Genomic DNA, 25723 nt, shown 5'->3' with positions numbered 1-25723 from the left:
TGACTCGGATCTTCCTAGCGTAGCCATGCCCAGGCCACGCGTTCGCCCCCCACCCCCATCTTTCCTCCTCCTAGGAAACCCCTGGTCCACAGCAAGGAGCCTGGACTGTCAGAATGGGTGGGCGGCCTTCCCTGGAGAGGGCAGCCTGTTTATTGAGTACAGAGGATACATTTACAACCGGAGTACACAAAATAAATAACTGCACATTCTCTAGCCACGGTCCATGGCATAAAGGCCCAGGTGGGCCTATCAAAGGCCCAAGTCTCCAAATGCCCTCTGTCTTACCCTTAGGACCAGGCCGACCTTGGACAAGAGAGGAAATAAATCCCTAGGGCTTTAGGCCCCCGAGACACTTGGGAAAATGGGGGAAATTCTGAGGCCACAGAACCTTGGCTCTCTGTTGCCTTGTGCCACGAGCACTGGGTACAAGAGAAGATGTGTAAGGCACAATTCGCTTGGCCCAGAATGGTCTCTTTGGTTTTCTTTCTGACTGGAGGTGGCACATGCAGAAAGAGGAGGGCCTGGCCCAAGGCTACCCACTGGGAGAAACAGTGAGGGCCAATCCCTCCCTGCTGGCAGAAGCCCTGCAGTCGAGCTAAGGCTAAAGCTGGGCCCCAGCTCTTTCCTACCCACTGAACACAGCTGTGGAGGAAGGGGCCTTGGGTTCCAGCCTGGTTTGGGGTGGGGTGGTACAGAGGAGGCTCTATGAGAGGCACCATGAGTGACATGGGGATGGTCTGGCTCACGCCTCTGGGAAAGCAGCCACCAATTCCACCCACCTCCTGCAGGGGCTCCCTCCAGCCTGAGATTCAGCAGAGCCCAAGCTGGAAGGGTAATGCTGTGAAAGGAAAGAGGAACAGGCTGGACCAGCCAAGGCCAGCTGTGAGAAGGCCAGGGCCCCAGACACTCAGGGTTCAGAGACAGGTCACACAGTTTGGCTAAGTTCCAACTGGAGCTGCGCAGCAGCTCAGCAGAAGGGGAGGGCTGAGCAGCCTGGGACCTCTCCTCAATACAGCAGCTCCTTCCCAGTTTCTCTAGAGGACGAAGGATAAGCACATGGTCAGTCCTAGGCTGCCCATACTCATGTCAGACACTAGATGGCGCCTTCACGCAGCTGTGAGGCAGGAACAGCAGAGCCTGAAGGGAAGGGGGGCAATGGGCAGTACCAAGGGTGGAACCAGGCTGACAGTGGAATCAATGGGGCCGTCCCTGGGAAGCCCCTGGTATCTGCCTTGGCCCTGGTGCCCCCATTCCCCAGGTAGCAGCAGTGGGGCTCCCTTTAATCCCCCACAGTTGGGAAGGAGGCACCTAGGGAATAGAAAGGGCATCCAAGGGGGAGAGAAGTATAGAGTGGGCTCTGCAAAGAAGGCACTGAGAGCAGTAGGCTGATGGGCAGGAGGTCTCTCATTGGCAGAGAGAGGCTGGAGCCTGGAGAAGCCTGCTACCAACATGGCCACATAGTTCAGAAGACCCAAGGACCATGCCATGGCCCCACCACCAGAGGTTCTAGCCAGTCCTGGGGCCAGGACAGGTCCCTAGAGGCACCACGAACGAAGGCAGACCTTGGGTGGGAGGTGGGAGACTGTTTGGACTTAGCCAGGGGCTGAGAGTCCAGCTAAGGCACAAGCTTTGTGCCTCCCTAGGCCCCTCACTGGGGCACAGATCAGGATGCAATGGAATGTGGGGGGCCAGAAAAGGTTCAGTGAAGAGGGTTTCAGAAGTGACTGTCCCAAAGAGTCCTGGGACCTCAGGATACCCTCTGCCTGGCACTTCACACCTTTTGGTCTTGGGGAAGAGCCAAGGGAAGGCCAGGTCCAGCCGCTTCCCCAACCTCTAGCAGAGCAGTTGCCCACCAAAAAGAGCACTGGTGCCAGGCCAGGCTCCTCATTCACAGGGCTCACAGCCCCCTAGGCTCCCTCCACTCTGTCATACCAGGCTCAGGCCCAGGATGAGGACGGGGGCTGCTGAAGGGACACGGAAGGGGCTGGGGCCGTGGCACGCCGGCACCGCAGCCAGGTGGCTCAGCCATTGTACTGCTGCTGGTAGCGCAGGTTGAGCTCCCGCAGTTCCCGCTCCCGCACTCGGCGTGACTTGTTGGAACGTGTAGAGCGGCTGGAACGCGTGGACTGGGCCGATTTGGTGCTCTGGCAGCGTGAGGAAGCACGTTTGAGGAGATTCTGGGAGATGGAGCGGTGCAGATTCTTCATGGATGAAGAGGCTGCCATGCTCACCACCCATGGGTGCCTCAGGGCCTGCAGTGCAGTCATGCGGGCGCCGGGGTCCACCGTCAGCAGGCGGTCAATGAAGTCCTTGGCCAGATTGGACACACTGGGCCAGGGCTAGAGGCCAAGGACAGACATTAGAATGAGAGCACTCAACATTGGCTCTCCCCATCCTGATGAGGCTTCCACCATGGCACTGAGAACCGTCCAGCATTCCTGCACTCTCCCTCTGGAGAAAAGCCCTGCCCGGCTCCTCCCAAGTCTCCCCCTCCTACCCAACATTGGCCTAGGCCACCAAGAAGAGGCTGTTCTGAGTAAGGAGTCCGCACGACAAATAGGAGAAGGAAATGTTCCTCTCCCCAAGCAGCCAACTTCTAAGTGCCCTGGAGTCAAAGCCTGGCTCAGGAAGGTGGCCCCCGTCAAGATGCCCCACCTACCCCAGGATTACTGTGAGTTCAGGGGGATTTAAAGAGAATGATCCAAACTTTCCACTATACTCTAGGCCAGACTTAAGCTCCCAACCCAGGATGTCCATACCAGGCCACTTAACAGGCAACTTCCTAGTCTTGAAAGAGAGGACCCACCCTCCCTGATTGACCAAGAGGCGATGGATGACTAGGGTATTCCCCTCATCAGCCTCCACCTCTCAGCCATGGGGAGAAAAGGAAATAATTCAAAGCAACTAGATTTCTCTATCTGAGAGGGTAGGGGGCTCTTGAGGGACAGGCGGGACCAGGTGACCTTTCCAGTCTTTATGACCTCTTGGAGCCACACAGGAGGGCCTGGCGGTGCTCTACACAGCCTCATTTTGGTACCCTGTGTACTTGGGGAGACACTGCACAAAGCCTGCTCTGCTACATGCCCCCGTGACTGCCTTATCTCAGCCACACACCAAGCAGCTGTCTGTCCCAGGGCCTCAATCTGGACAGCTTGTATGGACATTCACCTGGCTGACTCCTTAGGTTCTCAGGGTAAAGGACACTTACTCAGACTTCTCTTAGCCCCCAGAGCTAAGTAATGATTCCAGTGATTGCAAGTTGATTGTTCGTTCCCATTAGACCATGCAAAGCTGGATGAGCCCCCGTGCCTGGCACCAGGAATAGAGAGGCCCTCAAGCCCCTCTGCTGGAGGAGGGCAGACACAGTACCACTCTGTGTCCCCGTCTTCTGGGGACACTGTGCCATGGGCTCTGATATTCCCAAAGGGTGGGTGGCTAGGACCTTTGCTGAGCCTGCTGTGGAAGGTTTGGCTGGGACATCAAGGACACCATCACCCTCCTTTCCGCCAAATGAGGTCTGCCTGTTCCACCCAAAGATACCCTTCACCTTGGGGAATGCCTGAACTCACTCTCTGGGGGATTCAGGAGGATCGCAGAGCCCGCATTCAGGGCAGCTGCGCATCCCTTTAGCAGTCACACTTAACACACACTTAACACTGACTACTGCTACCCCCAATTCAGATTCCTTTTTTTTTTTTAAAGATTTTATACACTTTTTTGACAGAAAGAGAGAGAGAGACTGAGCACAAGCAGGGGGAGCAGCAGAGGAAGAGAGAGGAACCTGATGTCAGACTCGATCCCAGGACCCTGGGATCATGACCTGAGCTGAAGGCAGACACTCAACTGACTGAGCCATCCAGACACACCAGTTCAGCTTCCCTGACCTCCAATTCCCTGACCCCCAGTGCCCTTCTCCACTATATACCGGGGACAGAGGAGGGCACCAAGGAGAACACTCTTCTGGAGTCCTGAGGAAGGAGTTGCAGATGTAGCTTTTTGGAAGGCAAATCTCAACTTTCACTAAACTGAACTGGTAGAAAATGACAGACCACATTCCCAGACAGCCACCAAACAGGGGCTGCTCCCAGTGACTCCTGGGGAGATTATGATCTTCAGGAGGAGTGCACTCAGGGCCTCGGGACATGCAGCCAGGGAAACCCATGAGTACCTTGCTGAGAGTAATGAGGGGGCACAGAGGGGCAGACAGCGCTCCCCCATACACCCAGAGCCCAGGGCTCCGGTGATGAGGCTAACATACAGCGAGACTGGACTAGATAGCTGCCACAGCGGGCTTCGGCTCACAGCTCAAGAAAGCTTTGTGGCTTACTGCTGCCCCCTGAACACAAGAAGCCACTGTGAGGGGCCAGTCAATCTAAACCACAGACACTGTAACCCTTCACTCACTTAGAAGAGATGGAAAGATGCAGGCATAATGGGACCACAGATGGACAGAGCAAAACCTAGAAGGTGAGCAGGCTGGGTCCTGAGAATACCTGTGAGGCCCTACCAGCTCTTCTAGTGAGAAAGAAGAAAAAGGGCAATCACTGGGAAACACAGCGCAGCTCAGTCTGGCCGCTTGGTGGGCCAGCCCGAAGACAGAGCGGGCAGTGCAGGAGAGCCAAACAGAACTGGCACACGGGTTCTGCCCCTGCCCTTGGTCCAGCCAAGACAGAAGAGAGGCAACTCCTCTGCAGACTGCAGCATAAACAATGGCGAAGCTGGACTCAAGCCAGGATGGAGCAGAGGCACCCCTGCTTCACATCCACACCCAGTCAGATGAATGGCCTCTGCAGACTGGATCCCTTCTCCAGGGAGGTCTTCAATGGGCCTCTCACCAGCCCTTTCCTGGCGCCGTAAGCACATCCATTCCCAGAGCGGCAGAGGCTCACACCAGGCATCAACCCCTGCTGCTCACCGAGCGGCCAGCCAGTTAACGACAAAGTGAGCCAGACTGATCTGCGCCTTCTGCTCCCCCAGATGCCTGCCTCACCATTTACGGGGTACAAGCAGCTGTGTGCAGAATGCTGACGAACTCATTTGTCTGAGGGCCAGCCCCCCCCCCCACCCCCGCTACGACAGGCCCTAGCTCTCCTCATCTCTGAAGAGCTGTGAGCAGCTGGGCCAGGTGAGACCCCCAAGCCAACATGACTTGAGCCATCCTGACGTGAGAAGCAGGCTGTGGCGATGGCACCCCGCCTAACCCTCACACACTGAGGAACTAGCAGCAGGAAGGCAGGCGGGCCAAACACAGGAAAGTGGTCCTCCACCCAGCCCACCGACAGCGAGACAGGGGCTCAGAACGCTCGTCAGAATGCCCCTGGGGGCCCTGCCAAGTCCTCCAACAGCATGCAGCATGGAAATGCAAGGCTTTCCACACTCACCCACACTCAGGGCCATGCTTCTGGCCAAGTCCAATTTCGTATGTCCTAAGAAAGTATTCGACACCCGCAGACCAACCCATCAGCATCCCCAACATGTGTGGGCCTCTGGAGCCCCATGAGTATGTCTGTCAGCCTATGACTGACTAGCTGGGTAGCATTCTGGGCATGAGAAAAAGAATAATGATAAACAGTTAAGTCTTTCAGCTTCCACAGCTCTAGCTTCTGGCTCTGGATAAAGAACAGAACTCTCACCTCAGGAAACTGGGAGCCAAGTCAGGGACACATGGGAGGCTCAAGTAGCTGACAGAAGGGAGAGGCTCCAGGTACCACCTGACCAGTCTCCCAGAGGCTTCTGCCTGTTTCTGGGCTGACACAGAACACAGGGCATGGAAGGGAACATTAAATGCCTGTCTGCCTTGCCTCAACTCACTTTTCCCTCTGCTGTGGGATCAGAGGACAACTTCAATACCCAGGGTGAAGGCCTACACCCTCCTTTCCACAAGCCTCTTCTGAGCTGTGTGGGTGAAGGGCTGGGCCCCATCCTGAAAGGACAAGGAGAAGCTGTGCGAGGAGAGACATCACTTCTACCCTCTTTCTGACCATCAAGTTGGCTCTCATTTTCCCTAGTCTGTAGCCCCCAGAATCCTTAGCTTCTTGTAGTTAGGGTACCTACTTTTCTTTTTTTTAACTAAGCCGTAGGCCCAGTGTGGGTCCCAACATGGGGCTGGAACTCACGAACTCTTGAAACTCAAGAGTTTCGGGTTCTACTGACTGAACCAGCCAGGCGCCCCCAGAGTACCTATTCTGGATGTTGGAATAGCAGAGAGGCCAGAAGTGGGTTCGGAACTCTCCCAGAGCACTTCCTAGCAATGTCATCCTCCTCATCCCCCGCTTCTGAGCAACCAGTCACTCCTCAGCAGCAAAATCCAACCTTCTCTTCAAAGGGAGGCACCAAATCACCAAGGGCTTTCCACTCCAGCTCAGAGGATGAATTTCCCGATTCCCTGGCCCCCTTTACTTGTTCTAGCTCTAATGTCACAAGGGCCTGGGAAGAATACTTCCCAAGTCTCTACCAGAAGTCTTGCCTAGAGCCCAGGGGCTAAGGGAACGAAGGATGGAGCCAGCTCTTTGGCCTAGGCTACCGAGAGAGAAGCAGCTGCTTCTTTCCAGCAGCAAATCCAGTTCACAGGACTTGCCCTAGACTCCCTCTGGCAGGCAGGTCTGGCCACTCTCAAGTGAGGAGAGAGAAAGTCCCAGTTTCTCCTTTGGATGATATTTGAGTGACAAATTAAAGCATCAGGCTGCAAGCCTAGAGAACTGCTTCTAGGTCTACCTTCCCTGTAGACCTTGGAGGAGACAAGCCTCCTCACTTTTAATATGAAGGAGCCAAATACAATGGATCCTAAGTGTCTGCCAGTTGCTACAGTCTTTGATTCTAAGAAGACAGTTCCCCAGCTTTCTTCCTCACTTGGCCGCACATGAGGAACAAAAGCACAGCATCTAACATTTAAGTGGCCTGGACCTCTTGACCTCTATGGGTTCTTTTCTAGCCCATGAAGACTCTGGGGAAGGTTCTCTGGCAAAGAAGTCAGCCACACCAAAGAGCTGCTAGGGGAAGGAAGAGAGGAAAGCAGCCTGGGCTTTGCTCCCATGACTCAGTCTTCCCTCAGCTTTGTCTCAAGATGTATTTTCAGACCCAGCATTCCCACCCTCAAGGGCCTCCTTCCTGTACTTACGTGGGCCTGAATGAGAGCAGAGCAAAGAACATGTTTCTGGGAAATGGAGCTTGGGGTTTACTCAGGAGAGCAGAACTATCAATATGACAGGAACAGCACACTCTGACATGGCCCACGAGGCAAAGGGTTTTAAAAAATTCAGCAGAGCTGGACACCGTGTGGCAGTGGAGCCAGCAATCCCTTCCTCTGGTCAAGACACTCACCATCCTGGTGCCTGAGCTTCCAGACCAGAAAGAACCCACCACCCTGCACCTGGAGGGGATGGATGGGGGCTGAGCGGTAGGAAAGAGGACCTAAGGGGAGAGAGCCTGAGGAGAGAAAAAGAAGGAAGATAATAGCATGTTATTTTTTTAAAAGATTTTATTTATTCATTTGACAGACAGAGATCACAAGTAGGCAAAGAGGCAGGCAGAGAGAGAGGAAGGGAAGCAGGCTCCCTGCTGAGCAGACAGCCCAATGTGGGGCTCGATCCCAGGACCCTGGGATCATGACCTGAGCCAAAGGCAGAGGCTTTAACCCACTGAGCCACCCAGGCACCCCAGATAATAAAGTTTTAAAGAGGCCAAGAAGGAAGATAAAAATAAAACAAGAAAAGGCACGACAACTTAAAGGTTAGTAAAGCTGCGTTCTGAAACTTGAGATGGGAAATAAAATGAACTCCTGCGCCACCTGTCCCTGCCGAGTCCACAAAGTGAAGGACGAGGACAGGAGGGAAAGACAGGGCACAACCCAAGAGTCAGGCAGGATGCTGTGTGCTCGCTCTGGAGTCAGGGGCATGTTGGCAACCAGTGTCGGCAACTCAGTAATGTCTACTTTTAACGCTGTCTTGGAACAGCCCTGGGTGGTTCTGGATTTCAGAGCCTGCTGCAGAGTGGTCTCTTTTACCTCCACTCACGGATTCTGCTGAGGCCAAGCTAGTTCTTTAAAAAAAAAAAAAAAAAAAAAAAACACCGCAAAAACCAAAAACCAAAAACCAAAAACCTTTCTCCCATTCTAATTTCTGAGACAGTCTGGAGCCCTGGTGGCTCTTAGCTGCATGTCATCCCCACAGAAGCCTGTGTCCCTGAACCCCGGCTACACAGGACTGGGCTCAGGGCACCTATGTGGTCAACATGGGATGGCAGGATGAGTGAAGAGATGAGCCTGCCAGGCCACACTGGAGCAAAGCTCGGGTCTGGGCCCCACACTTTCACTGGGAGACAGACAAACTGAGGCCAGGCAGGCATGCACAAGAAGGGGGACCTTGGGGTGCCTGGGTAGCTCAGCTGTTAAGCGTCTGCCTTCGGCTCAGATCACGATCCCAGGGTTCTGGGATTGTACCCCGCACTGGGCTCCCTGCTCAGTCTGGGAGTCTGCTTTTCCCTCTCCCACTCCCCGTGCCTGTGTTCCTCCCTGTCTCTCTCTCTCTGTCAAATAAATAAATAAAATCTTTAATAAAAAGAAAGGAAGGAAGGAAGGAAGGAAGGAAGGAAGGAAGGGAGGGAGGGGACCTTGTGCTATGGGAGAAACTGACCAAGGAAGGGGTGTTTGGAGAGGCAGGGCCGGTGCAGACCGGTCGGATCAGGTCCCCTTTAACCATCCCATCCACCTGCGAGTCTGTTTCCACCTCAGTGGGGGTAGGAGGGGATGGGCGTGGGAGGCCATCAGCGGATTTAACAAGGTCAGACCGTGGGAGAGACAACAGCCATGGCAGCTCCCACAGGAACTCGAGAGCCTCGAAGTGACAGGGCGTGCGCGTGGGCAGAGCTACCCAGGTGGAGACACACAATGAGAAGAGCAGGAGAGGGAGGGGCTGGCACGCACACCAGGCACTGCTCTGAACACAACCCATGGTGCAGCCCTTTGTGGGAGAAGCCTGGGGGTAGGGGGGACAGCAGTGATGCGAGAAGCTCTGACCCTGGGTTAATAAGAAGCTGGAGGTGGTCAGGGCAAGGCATTTTGTTAGGAACAGCTGAGTGTGGCAATGTGGAGACACGGGCATCTGTTTCTGCCACCACAGCAGAGTACTGTGCTCTGGGGACTGTGTAACCAGGGCAGCAGTGGCAGAGGGAAGCCTAGAGGACAGGGCTCCAGGGAGCTGAGTGGCAGACCACAGGTGGCACAGGAAGGGGACGCTGCCTTTCTCCACAAAGAACCTGCCATCAGGAGGAAGCCACCCCTGCCTTCCTTCAAGAGGTGTCCAAGCACGGTGACCAGTGAGGGTCCAGAGGGTCCATGCCCACTGGACCAAATCATGCCACCTCCCAGTGACCAGTCAGGGATCTGGACTGCCAGCATCTGCTCCTACAATGAAGGATGGAGACTTCTCTGTTGAATTCCTACTGGATACCAGGAGCTTTGGTGAAGTAGGGATGGTCCTTCCAGAGGGATCCCTCCTGGACAAGTATGGGGGCATCTGCTTGTCCTTGTGGGATCCTGGCACCGCATAGCACCATCACCCAGCACTTGACACCCAACAGCCACCAGCAGAGATGCAAGGAGGAAGGGCTTAGGGAGACCTCACAGGAAAGAATTCTAAATCAATTCAGAATCAATCAGCTTTTGAGACAGACATGGGAATCCACCCACTTACTCTGGGAGCAGGAGGCAGCAAGAGAAGACTGAGGAGCTAACGGTCCGTCACAGCCCCCATCCACTGGCGGTGGGAACGTGAGGCTGTTAAAGGCGCCCAGCGGGATCCAAGCATGAGCCTGGAAACATGCCACCTGCCTCCCCTGCATTCCATCTGCTGCCTGCACACCATGTCCAGTCTCCAGCTCCCCCACATCCCTGGGGAAGTCCTCCCCATGGCTCTGAGTCAAGGTCCTCTCCCTACTCAGCTGGCCGCTCCCAACCAGGGCAGATGAACCGGGCTGCCTGACCACCCCCTCACAGGTGCTGACCCCCTTCACCTAGAGAGCAACAGGACACAGAACATCCTCTGCACCTTCCTTTATCTTCAACATCCCAAGGCAGAATGACAAGTGTTAGGATCACTTTAAGCGGGGAAGTAAATGTGATCTCTGGCTCTGGGCGCTCACCCTGTGGCAGGGCTATCAGAACTACAAGACGGTCCAATTCCCTGCCCCTGAGCTCTCGCCCCATTGCGCCCGGTGGACAGCTGGTCAGGCTGCAGCCCAGAGCCCCAACCCTGGAAAGCCACCTCTCACCAATACAATCCCTCAGGCGGTGGCAGATTGTCCCTGCAGGTGGCCTTCCTCTTCCACCAAGATTCTGTCCCTTGCCTGGCAGCACTCGCTCTCCTGAACAAGGCACCATGAGAATCTGTGCCCAAGCCCATCCGTTCCCAGTGCAGTGGCCCGGGCTTGCCCACAGCTCAGAGACAGCCCCAGCAGATGGCGACAATTAAAGGCTGCTAAACCTCCCCCCACCCCACCCCCCCAACCCCCCCCCCCCCACCCCGGGCAGCAAAGCTGCTGATGGCTCCACTCTGCCATCAATCCCACAAGAGCCTCTTCGTCTGTCCTGCTTCTGGGAATAGAACTCTTGACAAAAGCAATGGCATTAGGCCGGCAACGTCACATTTCATGGGCAGTTAATTACAGACTCTCCAAGTCAGTGGGACCGTAACAGGCCTCCGGGTATGGGTCTTACAGAAATGACTCACCTTTGGTGTCACTCCTTCAGAAATAACTACTCCAGCCCTCCTGGAATCTCTCATGACAAGAAGCTCCCTCTCTCAGTGTGGCTCTTTGTGTCTTTATTTTTTTATTTTTTTTTTTTTTAAAGATTTTATTTATTTATTTGACAGAGAGAGATCACAAGTAGGCAGAGAGGCAGGCAGAGAGAGAGGAGGAAGCAGGCTCCCTGCTGAGCAGAGAGCCCGATGTGGGACTCGATCCCAGGACCCTGAGATCATGACCTGAGCCGAAGGCAGCGGCTTAACCCACTGAGCCACCCAGGCGCCCTCTTTGTGTCTTTAGATTGCTCTCCCACTCACAGAGGCCTTCCTCACCTCTGGCCAACAAGGGTCTCTCCACCACTTCCAACACGACCCTGGCTTGGCCCTCTCCACTCAGGCCACCAGGGAAAATGCAGATTTCCCTTTGCAATATCATCTGTCACAGCCTTTTCCTTCCTAGCACTCCCTCCTCTTCCAAGATCCCAAAGCTGCTCCTAAGCAGGTCTGGCGAGCAGACCACTAACCACCTCTCCAGCAGGCTCTCCACTTCCTCCTGGAGCCCAGCCCCCAGAAGAGAACACTCCCAGGCAGCAGGGCCACGCCTGTCTGCCTGCCAGCCGCTCACTTTTACATCCTTTCCTAAGGCATCACCAACAACTCGGGTGCTTCCCTCAGGAGAAGCCGGGAGAAAGTATCAGGAACATATGTGTTGATACACAAACTGTCCTCAAGAGCCTTACAGGCCTGAGAGGAGAGATGTCCACAGACAGCAGCCCAAGAATGTGCTGCAGCAAGGACTCCAGCAACACGCTAAGGCATGTATGTCTGGGAACACAGACTGCGGCGATGGAGAGGCCAAGAATTGTGACACCAAGATGGCCTAGATTCAAATCCTAGGCCTGTCAGGCTCTTAGCTATGAAACCCCGGACAGGTTACTTAACCTCATGAGCCTCAGTTTCCTCATCTGTAAAATGGGGGCATGACACCCACCTGGCAGCACTGTTGTAGAGAGTAAACATGCTGGATACAGAACCCTTAGCCCTGTGTCTGGTACTACACAGTGATCACCACTATTCTAAATGGAAGCCATCTTTGAACTGAACCTTTCACGGCTGGTCAAATTTGTAAGGCCGATGCTGGGAGCAAGTGAAAAGCCTGAGCAATAGCTTAGTATGGGGAGTGAACAGAGCAAACATCTTGGGCCTGTGGGGTGTAGGAAATGGGGCAGAGAGCAGGGCCAGGGCTAGGGGTTGGAGCATCTACAGTGTCAGGACTGTGGGGCAGGAGCCAGGTACTTGGTGTACTTCCCTCCACCACTGGGACCCACCTCGGGATGTGAAGGCAGGAGCCTACACCCTGTCTGGACCCAAGGGCAGCCGCTCCAGTGAGTCCTCTCTCACTCTGCCCTCGGAAGCGGATGCTCCTGCAGAGCTGCAGGATGATTCGGTCGCCAGACCTCTTCCAAACAGCACGTGGAGCCCACTCTCAGGAATCTCCGGTCCGCCTCAAACAGCCCCAGGACAGCCAGTTCCTCCATCCCCAAATCATACTACTCCAACAGACCCCCATCAGTCTTTTTCCTGTGAGTCTTCCACAACACGTTCTGCTGCATTCCTGCTTCACTATCAAGAACCCACAGGGCTCGAACCCACCTGAGGCTTCCAATCCCCAAGGAGCCTCTGGCACTACAGAGCCAATAACGAACACTGACAACAAACACCAGGCCTGGCCCGCCTCAGCAACCTGGGCTCCATTACTTCCAGTCTCCTGTTTATTCTGAGCATAGTCAGCAGCGTCCCTTTCTCTGAGCCTCCCCCTTCTCAAGGCCCACCTCCTGTAGAAAGCCTTCTATTCAAGTCCACAGAAACCACTGAGCCTGACAGGGAACTGCACAGACATAGGCCTCAGGAAACAAGTCCATTGGATGGGGCCTAGTATACACGAGACACCACTCTGGGAGTGTCAGCGGCAGGAAAAGTGCCCCCAGAAAGGCACTAACTGCCATGGGACTTCCTGTTAGGTGAGGAATACACACTTCCAAACCTTGCTGAGCTCAGAGTGGGTGGTCCTTGATTTGCAGAAGTCAGATCAAAACGCCACCCTTTAACATGACATGCTCTCATATAGGTTTCCTGGAAGGGCCCTGGTCACTTGGATGGCCTTCAGAAGGACAAATGACCATCACCCAGAAGAAGACAGATGGCTGGATTGAGGGTGGGGAAAGGGCACAGCCCAAAGAAAGGGGACCAGCTGGGATGCACGGGTGGCTCAGTTGATTAACCTTCTGCCTTCAGCTCAGATCATGATCCCAGGGTCCTGGGACTGAGTCCTGCATCCGGCTCCTTGCTCAGCAGGGAGCCTGCTTCTCCCTCTGCTTCTCCCCCCATGCCTGCTCGTTCTCTGACAAATAAATAATAAAATCTTAAAAAAAAAAAAAAAAAAAGAAGGGGGGGGCACCTGCGGGGAACACTGGGGTCCTCGCTGCCTTGGCAGAAACCTGCTGGCCTGCAAAGCTTACTTCACCTCCCGTTTAAGCCGCCACACATTCTGTGACTCACCAGTCTCCTGAGCCCACCACTAGGCTCACAGCACCTGCTGTTGCCTATGGTCAGCCTCATCACACCCAGTGAGCGTCCTGCCTAAGGACCAACCAGCTTTTCCTTCTTTCGTGCCTTCTTTCAGCTCCCAGCAGTGCTGAAACCTGACCGATTTTCTCAGGTATCAGGACAATCCGCGGATCCAAAACACAAACTGATGGCCTGCTGGTTGAATGTGGCCTGCAGGTAACTATTCGTGGGCACACAAGGTATTACTTAAATATGTAAGTGGAATTCCAACATTTTAAGATCAAACTTTCTGGCTTTTCTTTAAAAGAACTGGAATGTCTGGGTGCAGAGGATCCTCTGGGCTGTGTGGCAAAACTGGGCAGAGATGAGCAGCAATGGCGCCTTTCAACGGGGCATGGTCACTCTAGCTTGTCCCAGGCCCTGCGGAGCAGCTACTGCAGCACCCTCGGCCCACATGTTCTATCCCACCTCTGAGCCCACCTGCAGTTGTGGGGGCCCCTGTGCACGCAGACAGCTCCCCAGGTGCCAGTGCCCGCGTCTCCCTGCTTCCTTGCCTAAAGACTTTTTTCAGCACTGGCTGGCATTCAGGACAGCCCTGAAGGGCCAGGGATTTAATGCCCCTCCCCCCAAAGAAATTCGCAACTCTTACAGGAGTCAGTGGATTAAAACCCACCCACATTCGGGGCGCCTGGGTGGCTCAGTGGGTTAAAGCCTCTGCTTTCCGCTCAGGTCATGATCCCAGCGTCAGGCTCTCTGTTCAGCGGGGAGCCTGCTTCCCTTCCTCTCTCTGCCTGCCTCTCTGCCTATTTGTAATCTCTGTCTGTCAAATAAATAAATAAAATCTTTAAAAAAAATAAAAATAAAACCCACCCACCTTCTTGTCCCTCAGTGGTTCACTTCTGAGGCATGTGCCACGTGATTATTCACAGGGTCCCCAGCAGGAGTTCCAGCGGCCCACAGTGGCAGTCCACTCCTCCAGAGGCCCTTTACTGGCTTCCTCCCTTCCTGCCTCACTTTCCTACCCTTTGCCTGTGCTTCCTGGACTCCTATCCCAACTACATTATCTGCTTCCAGGTCACAGGGCTCACTTTTGGGGACACCCAAACCAAGAGACCCTACTAGTTTCGCGTTATCATTTTTTACATGACCCGCCTGACCCCATGAACATGGCTCTCAGAGCACATCCCACTGTCAAGCACTACTGAGGGCCCCCCCGATCCCTGCAGCAGGGCAGACTCACCTCCCCAGAGTAGCTGTACTTGCCCCTGAGGATCTGCCGGTACAGCCTGGTGCGGTTGTCATCCTCAAAGGGCATAGTGCCACTGAGCAGGATGTAGGCAATGACCCCCAGTGCCCACATGTCCACGGAATTGGTGTAGGGCTTGCGGACAAGGACCTCAGGAGCAATGTACTCGGGTGTGCCGCACGTGGTCTTCATCAAGCAGTCGTCACCCTTCTTGCGGGCACTGGCCAGGCCAAAGTCAGTGATAATGATCTTGGAGTCAGTGCCTGGGTGGTAGTAGAGCAGATTCTCCGGCTTGAGGTCTCGGTGTGTGATGCCCAGCGCGTGCAGGTACCGGACACCGTCCAGCACCATCTGCAGCACCCGCGTGGCGTCGCGCTCAGTGAAAGAGCCCTTGGCGATGATGCGGTCGAAGAGCTCCCCGCCAGTGGCCAGCTCCATAACCATGTACACGCGCTCCTGCGTCTCGAACACCTCCACCAGCTGGATGATGTTGGCATGACGCACCCGGCGCAGCACGCGCAATTCTGACTCACATACCTCCCGCCCTTCCCGGTACTTGGTCTCGATCATCTTGATGGCGTAGGGCTGCCGGGTCGCCCGGTGCTCCACACGGACCACTCGGCTGAAGCTGCCTCGGCCGATGAGGGCTTTGATGTCATACTTGGCTGTCACACGTGGGTCAAACTTAGCCCTGTACTTAGCCACCCTGGCCCTGCGTGGTGGTTCTGAGGGAGGCTCTGTGTGGCTGCTAATGGGGGCCCCAGAGCAGGGGTTTGCACACTGACTGGCTGCTGGGAAGCCAGCTTTGAGAGCACCAACGCTGTCCACCTCTGTGATGAAATGCTTGTGCACATCCTTCTTAGTGCCACTGAAGGGCTCCACCTTCTTGACGAGGTCCAGCTGGACATCCTTTGGCGGCTCAGGAAGGACCTTGCTTGTCCCACAGCCCATCACGGACACGGGGGCATCCTCTCCAGCGAGGTTGGCAGGACCTGCTCTGCAGGCAGTGCCCCGTCTACACCTATGCACACGGAAGAAAGGGCAAGTCAGCATAGCCAGGGATATCTCGGAAAGGATACCAGCCATCCTCATCATCCCCTCTCCCGTGCCCCTCAATAAATGCAGCTGAAGACCTGACCCTAATATGATTCCCTAGAAGGGAGGATGGTGTTGGCCCCTGGGGCTTGCTGAAGGGTCCAGATGAAAGGCTGGATCTGAGCTCCATGGTGGTTTTTTGGTTTGTTTTTTGTTTTTTTAAGATTTTATTCATTCATTTGGAAAGAGAAAGCAGGGGTATGTACAAGCAGGGAAAGCTACTGGCAGAGGGAGAAGCAGGCACTCCACTGAGCAAGGAGCCTGATGGGGAACTTGATCCCAGGACTCTAGGATCATGACCTGAGACAAAAGTGGGCAGAGCTTAACCAACTGAGCCACTCAGGCGTCCCTGAGTTCCATGGTCTTGACTTACATCTCCCTGGATCTGATTCCTGTACTGCCTTCCAAACCCAAGCGAGGGGCAGGAACATGCACCAGGCTCAGCTGTCACTGCCCCCCACCTTCCTCCCTACTCTGCCTGGGTCCCTTATCCTAGTTGAATTTCAATGTTTTTTTAAATGTTAAAATCATTCCTCTTATTATTCTGACTCATCTTTTCTGAAACGGGGGTGTAGAATGTTGGAGGCCTGATCTCCAACACTATCACCCACCAGGGCTCAGAAAGCCGTTTCTCCAAGATGCCCCTCATGGATCCTTCCCAGCCCTCTAGGGCTCCTGCAGGGGTTGACTGCTTCCTACAACTACTGCCAATACTACCATCCCTGCCACGGTTCTCTGCCTTAACTCTACTCTTTCCTAGTCAGTTCTCATTACTTTGCTGATGCACCATCTTCATCTGGCAGTTTAACACCCTGTTCTAGGGTCTTCCACTTCCCGGCTCACCACACAGATGCCAAAATCGTGTGCCGAAATGCCACACAATTCCCGAGCAGGCTGAAATCAACCCCAGTGAACTTGGGACCACAAACCTTGGCACACTGCCACCAGGTAGCCACCAAACTAGTCAGGGCTTCATTCAAGAGACAAAGGGGACCCTGAGCTCAGAAAGGACGCTAACAGTTTTATCTCGATGTGACTCAGCCTGTGGCTTAGGGTCCTCTGCTTCCTTGGGATGATAATCCAAGAGCTCCTCCATTTGCTTCCCAGACAAGTTCCAACCATGAAAACTCTATGGTTGGTGGGGCCTTCATAAGGTGAAGTGCCAAGGTCCTTCTTTCCAGAAGTAACTTTACCCTGGCCATCCTTCTCTAAATCTTTCTGAGAGGCCCATGGGTGAAAGGAGATAGCTGAGAATTTCCTACTGACTATGACATATAGAATTAGGGGTAAAATTATCAACTCAGATCAAACATTTATTAAACACTGTAAAGAGAAAAAAAAAAAACAGCTTTTTTCCTTCCTGTGTAAGGAAATAAAGTTCTTCCATACTGTGTATTTCTTCACTCTATGTCTCTCCTTTACCTTCACAGAGAACACTTCTTTTTTTTTTTTTTTAAAGTAATCTCTATACCCAACACAGAGCCAAGATCAAGAGTCACACACTCCACCGACTGGAGCCAGCCAGGCGCCCCAAGAACATTTCACTTCTGACACCTCTAGTCACATATATGGTGAGTCCTCATACCAAGCATTCTGTAATGGCAGGCAGATGTCCTATATGTAACTCGGTTCTGACACTGTCTACCCAAAAATATCATCAGACACCACAGATTAAGGGCTCAGTCCCCTAAGACTGCTCCCTCCCTCAAGCACACTTCAGTGGTCACAAGCCTGGGTTATCACCTGTGCTTCTGACCAACCAGCCATAGACTGGGGTCCCAACAATCCCCTCCTTGAGTTTCTTAACTCCCAGATCAGGGAAACATTACACTCACCAGTTTATAAAAAGATACATGTGAACATTCAGATGGAAGAGATGCACAGGGCAGGCCAGGCATGTGGGAAGGGGCACCGAGCTCCCTTGCTTTCTCTGGGTACCCCACTCTCCCAGGACTCCCATGTATTCACCGACCCAGAAGCTCCCCAAACACCCTATTGTTGGGATTTTATGGAGACTTCATCATATGGTCACGACTGATCATTAACTCCATTTTGGGCCCTACTCCCTTCTCAAGTGAAGAGAAGGCAGAGCTGAAAATTCCAAGCTTCTAATCAGGCCTTGAGTCTTTCTGGTGATCAGCTTCCATCTAGGAGTCACCTGGAAGCCCATTCGGAGTCACCTCATTAGAACAAAAGACACTCCTGGGGCACCTGGGTGGCTCAGTGGGTTAAAGCCTCTGCCTTCGGCTCAGGTCATGATCCCAGGTCCTGGGATCGAGCCCCGCATCGGGCTCTCTGCTCAGCATGGAGCCTGCTTCCTCCTCTTTCTCTGCCTGCCTCTCTGCTTACTTGTATTCTCTGTCAGTCAAATAAATAAATAAATAATCTTAAAAAAAAAAAAAAAAAGGGAGCAAAAGACACTCCTATCATCCAAGAAATTGCAAGGGTTTCAGGAGCCGTATCAGGAACTGGGGTCAAAGCCCAAATATCAGGGCAAGAGACGCTCTTCATACTCTTATCACTTAGGAGATTACAAGGGTTTTCAGGAACCCTGTGCCAGGAACTAGGGGCAGAGATCCATATATATTTCAGTTTATCTCACAAACATCAACTAGGTGCTAGGGATAGGGGAATGAGTAAGACATGGTCCAATGCAGATTATACTTTAACACACACACACACAGACACCTAAGTAAAACATGGTCACCAAGGTCAGAGTGTAAATAAAGAAAAAAAGCATAAAAACAGATCATTTCAATATGGCACGGTGTTAGGCTTGAGAAAGAACAATACATGTAGAGTGACACACGGGTTAGGGAAAGCTTCCTGGAGGTGATCCCCACACTGAATTTAAAGTAAGAATGAGTCAGGTGAGGAAAGGTGGGAATGGTGTTTCAGGCAGAGAGCAAAACACACTCAAAGATTCAGAGGCCCAGGGTGATACCTTGCACCTGATAACATGTAGTTTGGTAGTATGAAGACAGGACTGGGGGCAGGGTGGGTTGAAGTTCTGGAAGCAGCAGGAACTGAGCTGTGGAGAACACCACAAGTTAGGGTGAGGAAGCAGGACCTTCTGGGGAGGTAACCAGAGCTACAAAAGGGTTTACAAAGAGGCAATGGGTCTGTTTAGAAAAAAAGTGTGAGGCAGAACTGGAGGAAGATCAAAGTAGGTTAACAGGGCCACTGAGGAAGGTGGTGACCCAGACAGCAGGGGGGAATGCAGAGATGTCAGCAGGAAAACAGACAAGGACAGAAGGTAAGACATAAGGAGTGAAAAGGAGGGCCCCACTCTAGTCCCTCACTTGGGCTCCTGGGCTGAAGGGTTGGCAATGGAGCAGGAGGGGCAGATCCACGAAGCTGTGGGAGAGTTCTGGGTGTACTGCAGTGCATGTGTAACATCCATATGACACTACAGTCGAAACTGACATTTTAAAAGAGTCAATGACAGAGATTCCATGGCTGACCAAGGGTGGTGCCTGGGGCCAACAGGGCAACACCTGAAACCCCCAACCCCAGCAAATGATCCCATCAAAGGCAGCATCAGAAGACCCAGGCAGGTTTTGCTATGGCAGCTTGGAGGTCACAGAGAACCCAAAGAGGCCACCAGATTCCAGAGAGTCAAGGGCCAGATTCTAACGTGGTGAAACTGACCAATGTGGCTAACTCAAGGAACAAGCTCATCACTGAAACATACCCAAGACCTCAATTAGATAAAAAGGAGGAGTCGGGAGACCACAGATTAAGGGCTCAGATTTTAATCAGTATGTCAACATGACTCTCGGCAGAATGAGCTATCTTCCCTCGTGTGAGGGGGGAAGATTGCTGCACCAGCACAAGGCTCTTCCCTATGTGCTGCAGTTCGCACCCAAATGCCCAGCAGATCCCACATAGTAGCTTGGAAAATCAGGTTTAAACAAAGGCATTTGGAAACAAGGTTCCTTTCCAGAGAGGCTAAAGATCAGAACTGGGAACTAGAATTCTGCATCTCTTCTTTTGGGGAAAACACAAGGCTCTCAAGGCTGTATAGGGCTGCAGCTCAGGAAAAGGACAGTTCCTGGGCTAGGGTTCCTGAAGCAGAACACAGGCTCCTGATCCCCAAGCAACGTCTACCACGATCCAGAGCGAAGACAAACTGCCAGGTGACCCCGCACAGCCACACAGAGGTCTTCTTCCTGGTGAGGAGGCCACACCTTAGATCCGCAAAATAAATATTTCCAGGCATATGCACTGGGTCTTTTTGTTTAAATGTGCACATCTAGTCCGGCCCTGATGAGAAACACTAAGGTTTACAAAAGAAAAGGCCTGACTTCTCACTTTAAACAAACAAAGCCTGCACAGGGATCTCGAGTCAGCAGTGAGAGAGCCAAGGATTATCCCTCTCTGACCTTCCTACTTCCTTCCTGGGACATAGTTTCTCCCACATTTGTTCCAATTAGAAACTCTTCCAAGACAAGCTGATGCTGGTACTCCACCTTCCCAACTGCGGAGGAGTGCAGGAGAGAAGCTGCTAGCTCTGGGAAGGGGTAACAGCCGACAGCCTCCAGGCTGCTCCAGCCCCACAGCCGCTCCACGCGGCAATCACATCAGTTAAATTCCCGCCACTCACAGGTCAGGTGAAAAGGCAGACATGGGGACAGGGAAGGAATCTGACAAAACTTCTGGGAATGAGGGCAGAGTATTTTCCTGCCCCTGCTCCTCTCTGTATGTCCCTAGCACAGTGACTAGGGTGTGAGAGAAGACTCAAGAGGTCATACTATGCCAGCTATCACAAGGCACCATCCCCTTCCACGACATCAATCCTAACACATCTTGCAGAAAGAACTGCAGAACTCTCTAGAGTCAGTCTCCACTCCCTCAACTCCCAGCCTGATCCCAAGCATTCCTCGAGGAGTGCAAGCATGTTAGAGTGTGGCGGTGGGCACGAGCATTCAGCACTACTGTTCACACTACCAAATGACAGGCCAAGGAAAGTAGAAACTTGACCACAGCCACTTCAGACAGTGATGGCCAAGCATGGACCCCAACCTCCCAGTTCTCCAGTCAGAGTTCCTTCCATCACAAAAGAGACTCTGGAAGTGCCGGAGGCTCAGCAGAGCTCTGCCTCATCTGGTCAAGGTCTCTATCCTTCCTCCTAACACTCAGCTGATGAATCAACAAGCCTTTACGGAGGACCTTTTCTGAAGGGCTGCATTATGAAACCTCCATTCCAAGTACAGTCTGGGTCACGCTGCTCACTGCGGTACTCCAGACTGCCTCAGAACACTAGAGTTGTTAGCCCCTTGAAGAAAGAGGCCACTTCTCAGGTTTCTAGAGCTCCCTGGCACCCAGCAAAGTGCTGGGCTCAGAGCAGGCGTTCATGTTCATTACAACAAATGAAAGGTGGTCTGGCTCTTGGCTTTCTATTAGCTGCAAGTCAACAGTCCCAGAACCTCAGAAATTTTCAAGTGGCAGGAAGAGGCCATTTGGGTGATTAAACCAGAGCTGTGCTCCCTTGGTGCCTGTGTAAATGTTCTCGGTAACAAAGGAAGCTAGAGCTCTCAGGTCTGTTTGCCTTACAGACTGTTAACCGAACTCCAAGGCAAATTAGTCCACAACCTGCCAATTTGACCCCATGGGAGAAAGAGGACAGAGGCCTAGGATGGATCCTGAAATAATTTCCTGGCCACAGAAGTCGAGTGTGTGGCTGTGTCCCAGGCAGGGGCCCATAAGCACCCTGCCCTCTCCAGTAGTGAACCCTAAGATTATTCTCCACAGAGGAGCTTCGCAACCTTTCATCTGCAAAGATCTCTGTATCATGCTCCCCTGTTTTGAAAGACTACCTATCAAAATGAAGTAGGCAGTAATCTCCCAGTAATCCCAGAAATAAGTACTGCTAAACAGCACTTCTAACCAGCATGAGGCAAGCAGAGACACCAGGCAAAAGAGCTTGTCACTTTACATGAAAACTCCCAAACAAGGACCTCAGCGACCTTACAGGGAGCTATGTGAGTCTGCTTTCTGAAGCAGAGAAACAGACCCTGCATCTAGCAATTCCATTTTCAGAAATAATTCTATAAAACCATTCCCATGAGTATGCAAAGATATATTTGTAGAGGCAAGTTCATGGCAATGTTCTTTATAATAATGAAAAAATGGAAATTACCCAAATATCCATTAGTAAGGGAATAATTACATAAATTAAGATCCATTCATATAATGGAACACTCTGAAGCTATTGAAATGAATGAAGTAAATCCATATATAGTGACAAAGAAAGATACCAGTCAATTTTATTGAATGGCTTCGTGCCAGGACCCAATCCACGATGTAATAAGTAGTTGAAATAGTAGCTGAACCATACGTCCAATGAAGGGTTTAAAAAACGACAGACATATATGTGGAAAAATATCCTGGAAAGGGAAAAGACTATTGACAGTGACTGCCTCTAGGGTGTGTAAATGTGAAGGGAACAGGAGGAAGGAAGGAAGGAAAGAAAGAAAAAGGAAGGAAAGAAGACTGAAGACTGACTTTCACTTCTCATTTCATATATTCCTGTGCTGTTGCTATTTTTTTAAATCATCACCATATATTACATTTTTAAACTTAACAAAAATATATATTGTAGAAACACAGAGACTATTATATGAATTTTTTAAAGGGTCAGAATACATACCAAATTATTAGTGTTTGTGTCTAAAGACACTGTGCATCATTCACTCCTATGTTTTAACTCTAAGTATTTTTTTAAAGATTTTATTTATTTATTTGCCAGAGAGACAGAGACAGCGAGAGAGGGAACACAAGTAGGGGAAGTGGGAGAAGGAGAAGCAGGCTTCTTGCCCAAGTAGGGAGTTTGATGCAGGGCTGGATTGCAGGAGCCTGGGGTTATAATCTGAGCTGAAGGCAGTCGCTTAATGACTGAGCCACCCAGGCACCTCCTAACTTTAAGTATTACTTTGTAATAAAAATTGTTACGACTTCTTCTTATAGTAACGTAACTCAGGACACTACTTCTCAAGGACTCCAGCTAGGTACCAAGCTTTACATGGTAATAACTGGTGGGCAGAGACTCCAGCCTTAGGGCTGAAAGAAGCAAAAAAGTTCAAAAGTTTGCTTTGTCCTCATTTCATCATGGCCCCAGCTCCATCTAAGACATCCCACCCACTGGCCATCCCATCATCAGAAATACAGACCTTGGCAATGTACCTGGGTTCTCCTTCCAAAATCCCAAGGTTCAACCCACAAATATTTACTGAGCTCCCGCTGTGGGCCAAGAACTCAGCCAGGAGCTGTGACAGACAAAAAGAAGCCTACCGCAATCTCTGCTCTCAAGGAACTTATGCACAAATGGTTCCACACCAAGAGTCTCTCTTATGATGCCCCGTGAGGCCACTTCAAGACTGGCAGTCTGGAAGGAGACCCTCTAAGATAATTCCACCCTCCCCCGCCCCACCAAAATGAAAACACATTTTTCTACTTTAGCATCATATCCGACACCACGGCAACAGAAGGCTGTCCCAAGAATTAGATCAGGGATGACCTAGCCAACACAAATCCACTTAATAGTCACTGAGTAAGATTCTTGGAAGGAAAAGGAGTTCAAATAAGTAAGTCTCTCTCTAGTTCTTGATAAGCAGAATTGCTTCCGTTTCTCCAGGGCTATACTTCCCAAATTTTTCTCTGTGCACCCCAGGGTTGAGAGGGACAACTGTTCTGGGCTATCTGGAAGTTTAAGGCTTCAGTACTTTGGCACACCAATGCCCATTCTTATCACACAGTCGGGCAGCTCTGAAGAGGATAAAGCTGCCCACATAACACACTAACACCTATAACGTAAGACAGAAGGCCAAACCAAAGTCTCTCATTTAACTACGAACTGTGACTGACAGAGATCCCCAGTATCTATTTCAGATCCCTTGGTAGGATCAGCAGGGGTACTCCATTCCAGGTTCTAGATCCAACTCTAGCTCAGTGTCAGAGGCCAAAAGGTTTCCTGAGAGCTGCACTTTCTCTAGCTCATTTATACATCTTAACAAGCACAGTATTTCCAATTAAACGGGGACAAAATGCTTATGTGGCAAACCCACCCTCTAGTGAGTCAGCATTCCAAACATCTTCTAGGGGAATGACCAAGTGCAACTACCCTGAGGAGAAGCACAGTTTTGTCAGAGCTTTCCTTGATAAGCAGAAATCACCTTGAGGAAGTCATATAAGGCAGCTTTCTAAATGAGGCTCAGTCTGGAGAGCAAACAGGCTTCCTCAGATCGCCTTTTCACAAGGGACACACTCTGGGAAAAACAGTCATTAGTAATAACAGTGGCTTCCATTTCCTGAGTTCGAACTGCATTAAGCATCTTGTATGTACTCTCACTCCTCTGTGCAACCACACACAGTAGGCCTGATTACTGCTATTCTGGAATGAGCAAAATAGGACTCAAAGGACCTCAAAACCTCACAAACAAGAAATGAATCCAAGTCTTTCTGACTCCAAAGCCCATACCACTAACCAGCAAATCATACTGCCTTCCCAAGTATGGGCAATGAGACTACATGGCACAGCCAGCCCTTCCCACTGGACATAGAAGACACAACAGATGTATAGTGCAATGACCAAGATGTTCAACCAGGGAGCAGAGTAAAAGTCAACTGAGGTGTTTTTTTCAAAATACAGATTCCTAGCAGATTCCAGATGTTCTGAACCCAAATATCAGAGAGTGAGATTCTTGAATCTGTATCTTGAAAAACGACGCCAAGAGATTTTAAACCATCAAAGTTGACAAGGCTGCCCCACCTACCACATAAATATGTATGCATGTGCCAACAGGAGATACACATTTGCTGTCCTCCTGTCAGATCCTGGCCCCTGACAGGGGCTCAATAATACAGTGAATCTGTTCCTAGTCGTAAACCAGCAACCTATCCCAGTCCATTCAGCTCCTATGCCAGGCACAAAGCCAGGCACTCAGATGTAGACAGGAGACCCAGACACACCATCCCATGACACAACATGACATACTCAACAGAGTCACATGAATAAAAGTACAGAGGAGCCATGGTTACATGTGAAGCGAGGGAGGATTTTCCCTTGGAAAAGTAAATGAAATCTAAGGTGGATTTTAAAGGACAGATGTAAATTTTCCATTCTGGTGACTGGGATGGGGGTAAAGAAGACTATTACAAAATGCGTATCTAAAGTACAAGGGTATCAAAACACTGAGCACAGCGGGCTCACATGCCCTAACAACAAACTGTAAACAGAAGGCAGAAGTGCCCTGGTGTTGACTTCCAGGTTAGGCCTCTACCAAATTATGAGAAGCCCCGAACGCCTTGCTATGAAGCTTGGACTTCATCCTATAGGCACCAGGGATCCAGTTTCAGGTAGAGAATGACTTAATTCAAATTTTCAGGTGGGAATTTTTAACTTCAGCAGCTTCGTGGAGAGGGAGAGAGCGTGGGGAACTGGCTTCCCCCTTACAAGCTGAAGGATGATGGCTTGCGGAGCAGGCAACCCGGCTAGGCTCAAGCCTTTTTCCCAGTCTGAAAAGGAAAGCGACCAGCTGCCCCGACAACTGCTAGCGTTCAGTCGCAAGGGAGGGGTGTGAAGTAGGTGCCGGACACGAGAAGGCAGTGAGGACAACCTGCTTAGTTCACCCTGACTAACGCCAGCTAGCTGAACAGCAGGCAGGTAAGCCGACCACGTCCACCAGGCCCACGCGGCCCCAGAGACGGGCTACCCAGCACAGCAGAATGTTTTGAGGCCCGTCCAGCCTCGAATACCAGGGATCCCGAGCAGCCATCGCCTGGCCTGCTCCCCAGTCTCGTAGGCCCCGGCACACCGGACTCCGGCCGAGGGCTCCAGGCTGGCCAGGAACAGGCCCAGGGCGCCAGGAAGCGACCGTGGCCGCAGGTCGTCAGCCCCTCCCGCCCGTCGGGCCGTCGCCCTGGGCCGGGCCGCCTCACCTCGCGCGGACGGCGGGGTCTTCGGCGTCTCGGCGGCTGTGTTGACCCTCTCCAGACCTCGGATAGGGTCGCCGCCGCCGTTACCGCCGCCGCCGCCATCCTCAGGCGTCAGCGTCCTGACGTCATTAGTGCGCGC

At 52.0% G+C, this 25723-nt stretch overlaps 1 protein-coding gene across 1 annotated transcript; it reads right to left on the bottom strand.

The window, feature by feature from the left end:
- Positions 1-106: 106 nt before the first annotated feature.
- On the bottom strand, positions 107-25723 carry PSKH1 (protein serine kinase H1). The gene is made up of 3 exons (XM_032326357.1): positions 25588-25723; positions 14548-15574; positions 107-2339 (listed from the first exon to the last, which is right to left on the bottom strand). The coding sequence occupies exons 2-3, from the start codon at positions 15502-15504 to the stop codon at positions 2022-2024; spliced, it is 1275 nt and encodes a 424-aa protein (XP_032182248.1). The 5' UTR covers positions 15505-15574; positions 25588-25723; the 3' UTR covers positions 107-2021.

The sequence above is a fragment of the Mustela erminea genome, chromosome 19 (assembly GCF_009829155.1).
Source record: "Mustela erminea isolate mMusErm1 chromosome 19, mMusErm1.Pri, whole genome shotgun sequence".
NCBI lineage: Eukaryota > Metazoa > Chordata > Mammalia > Carnivora > Mustelidae > Mustela > Mustela erminea.
This window is presented reverse-complemented; position numbering and strand designations above follow the sequence as displayed.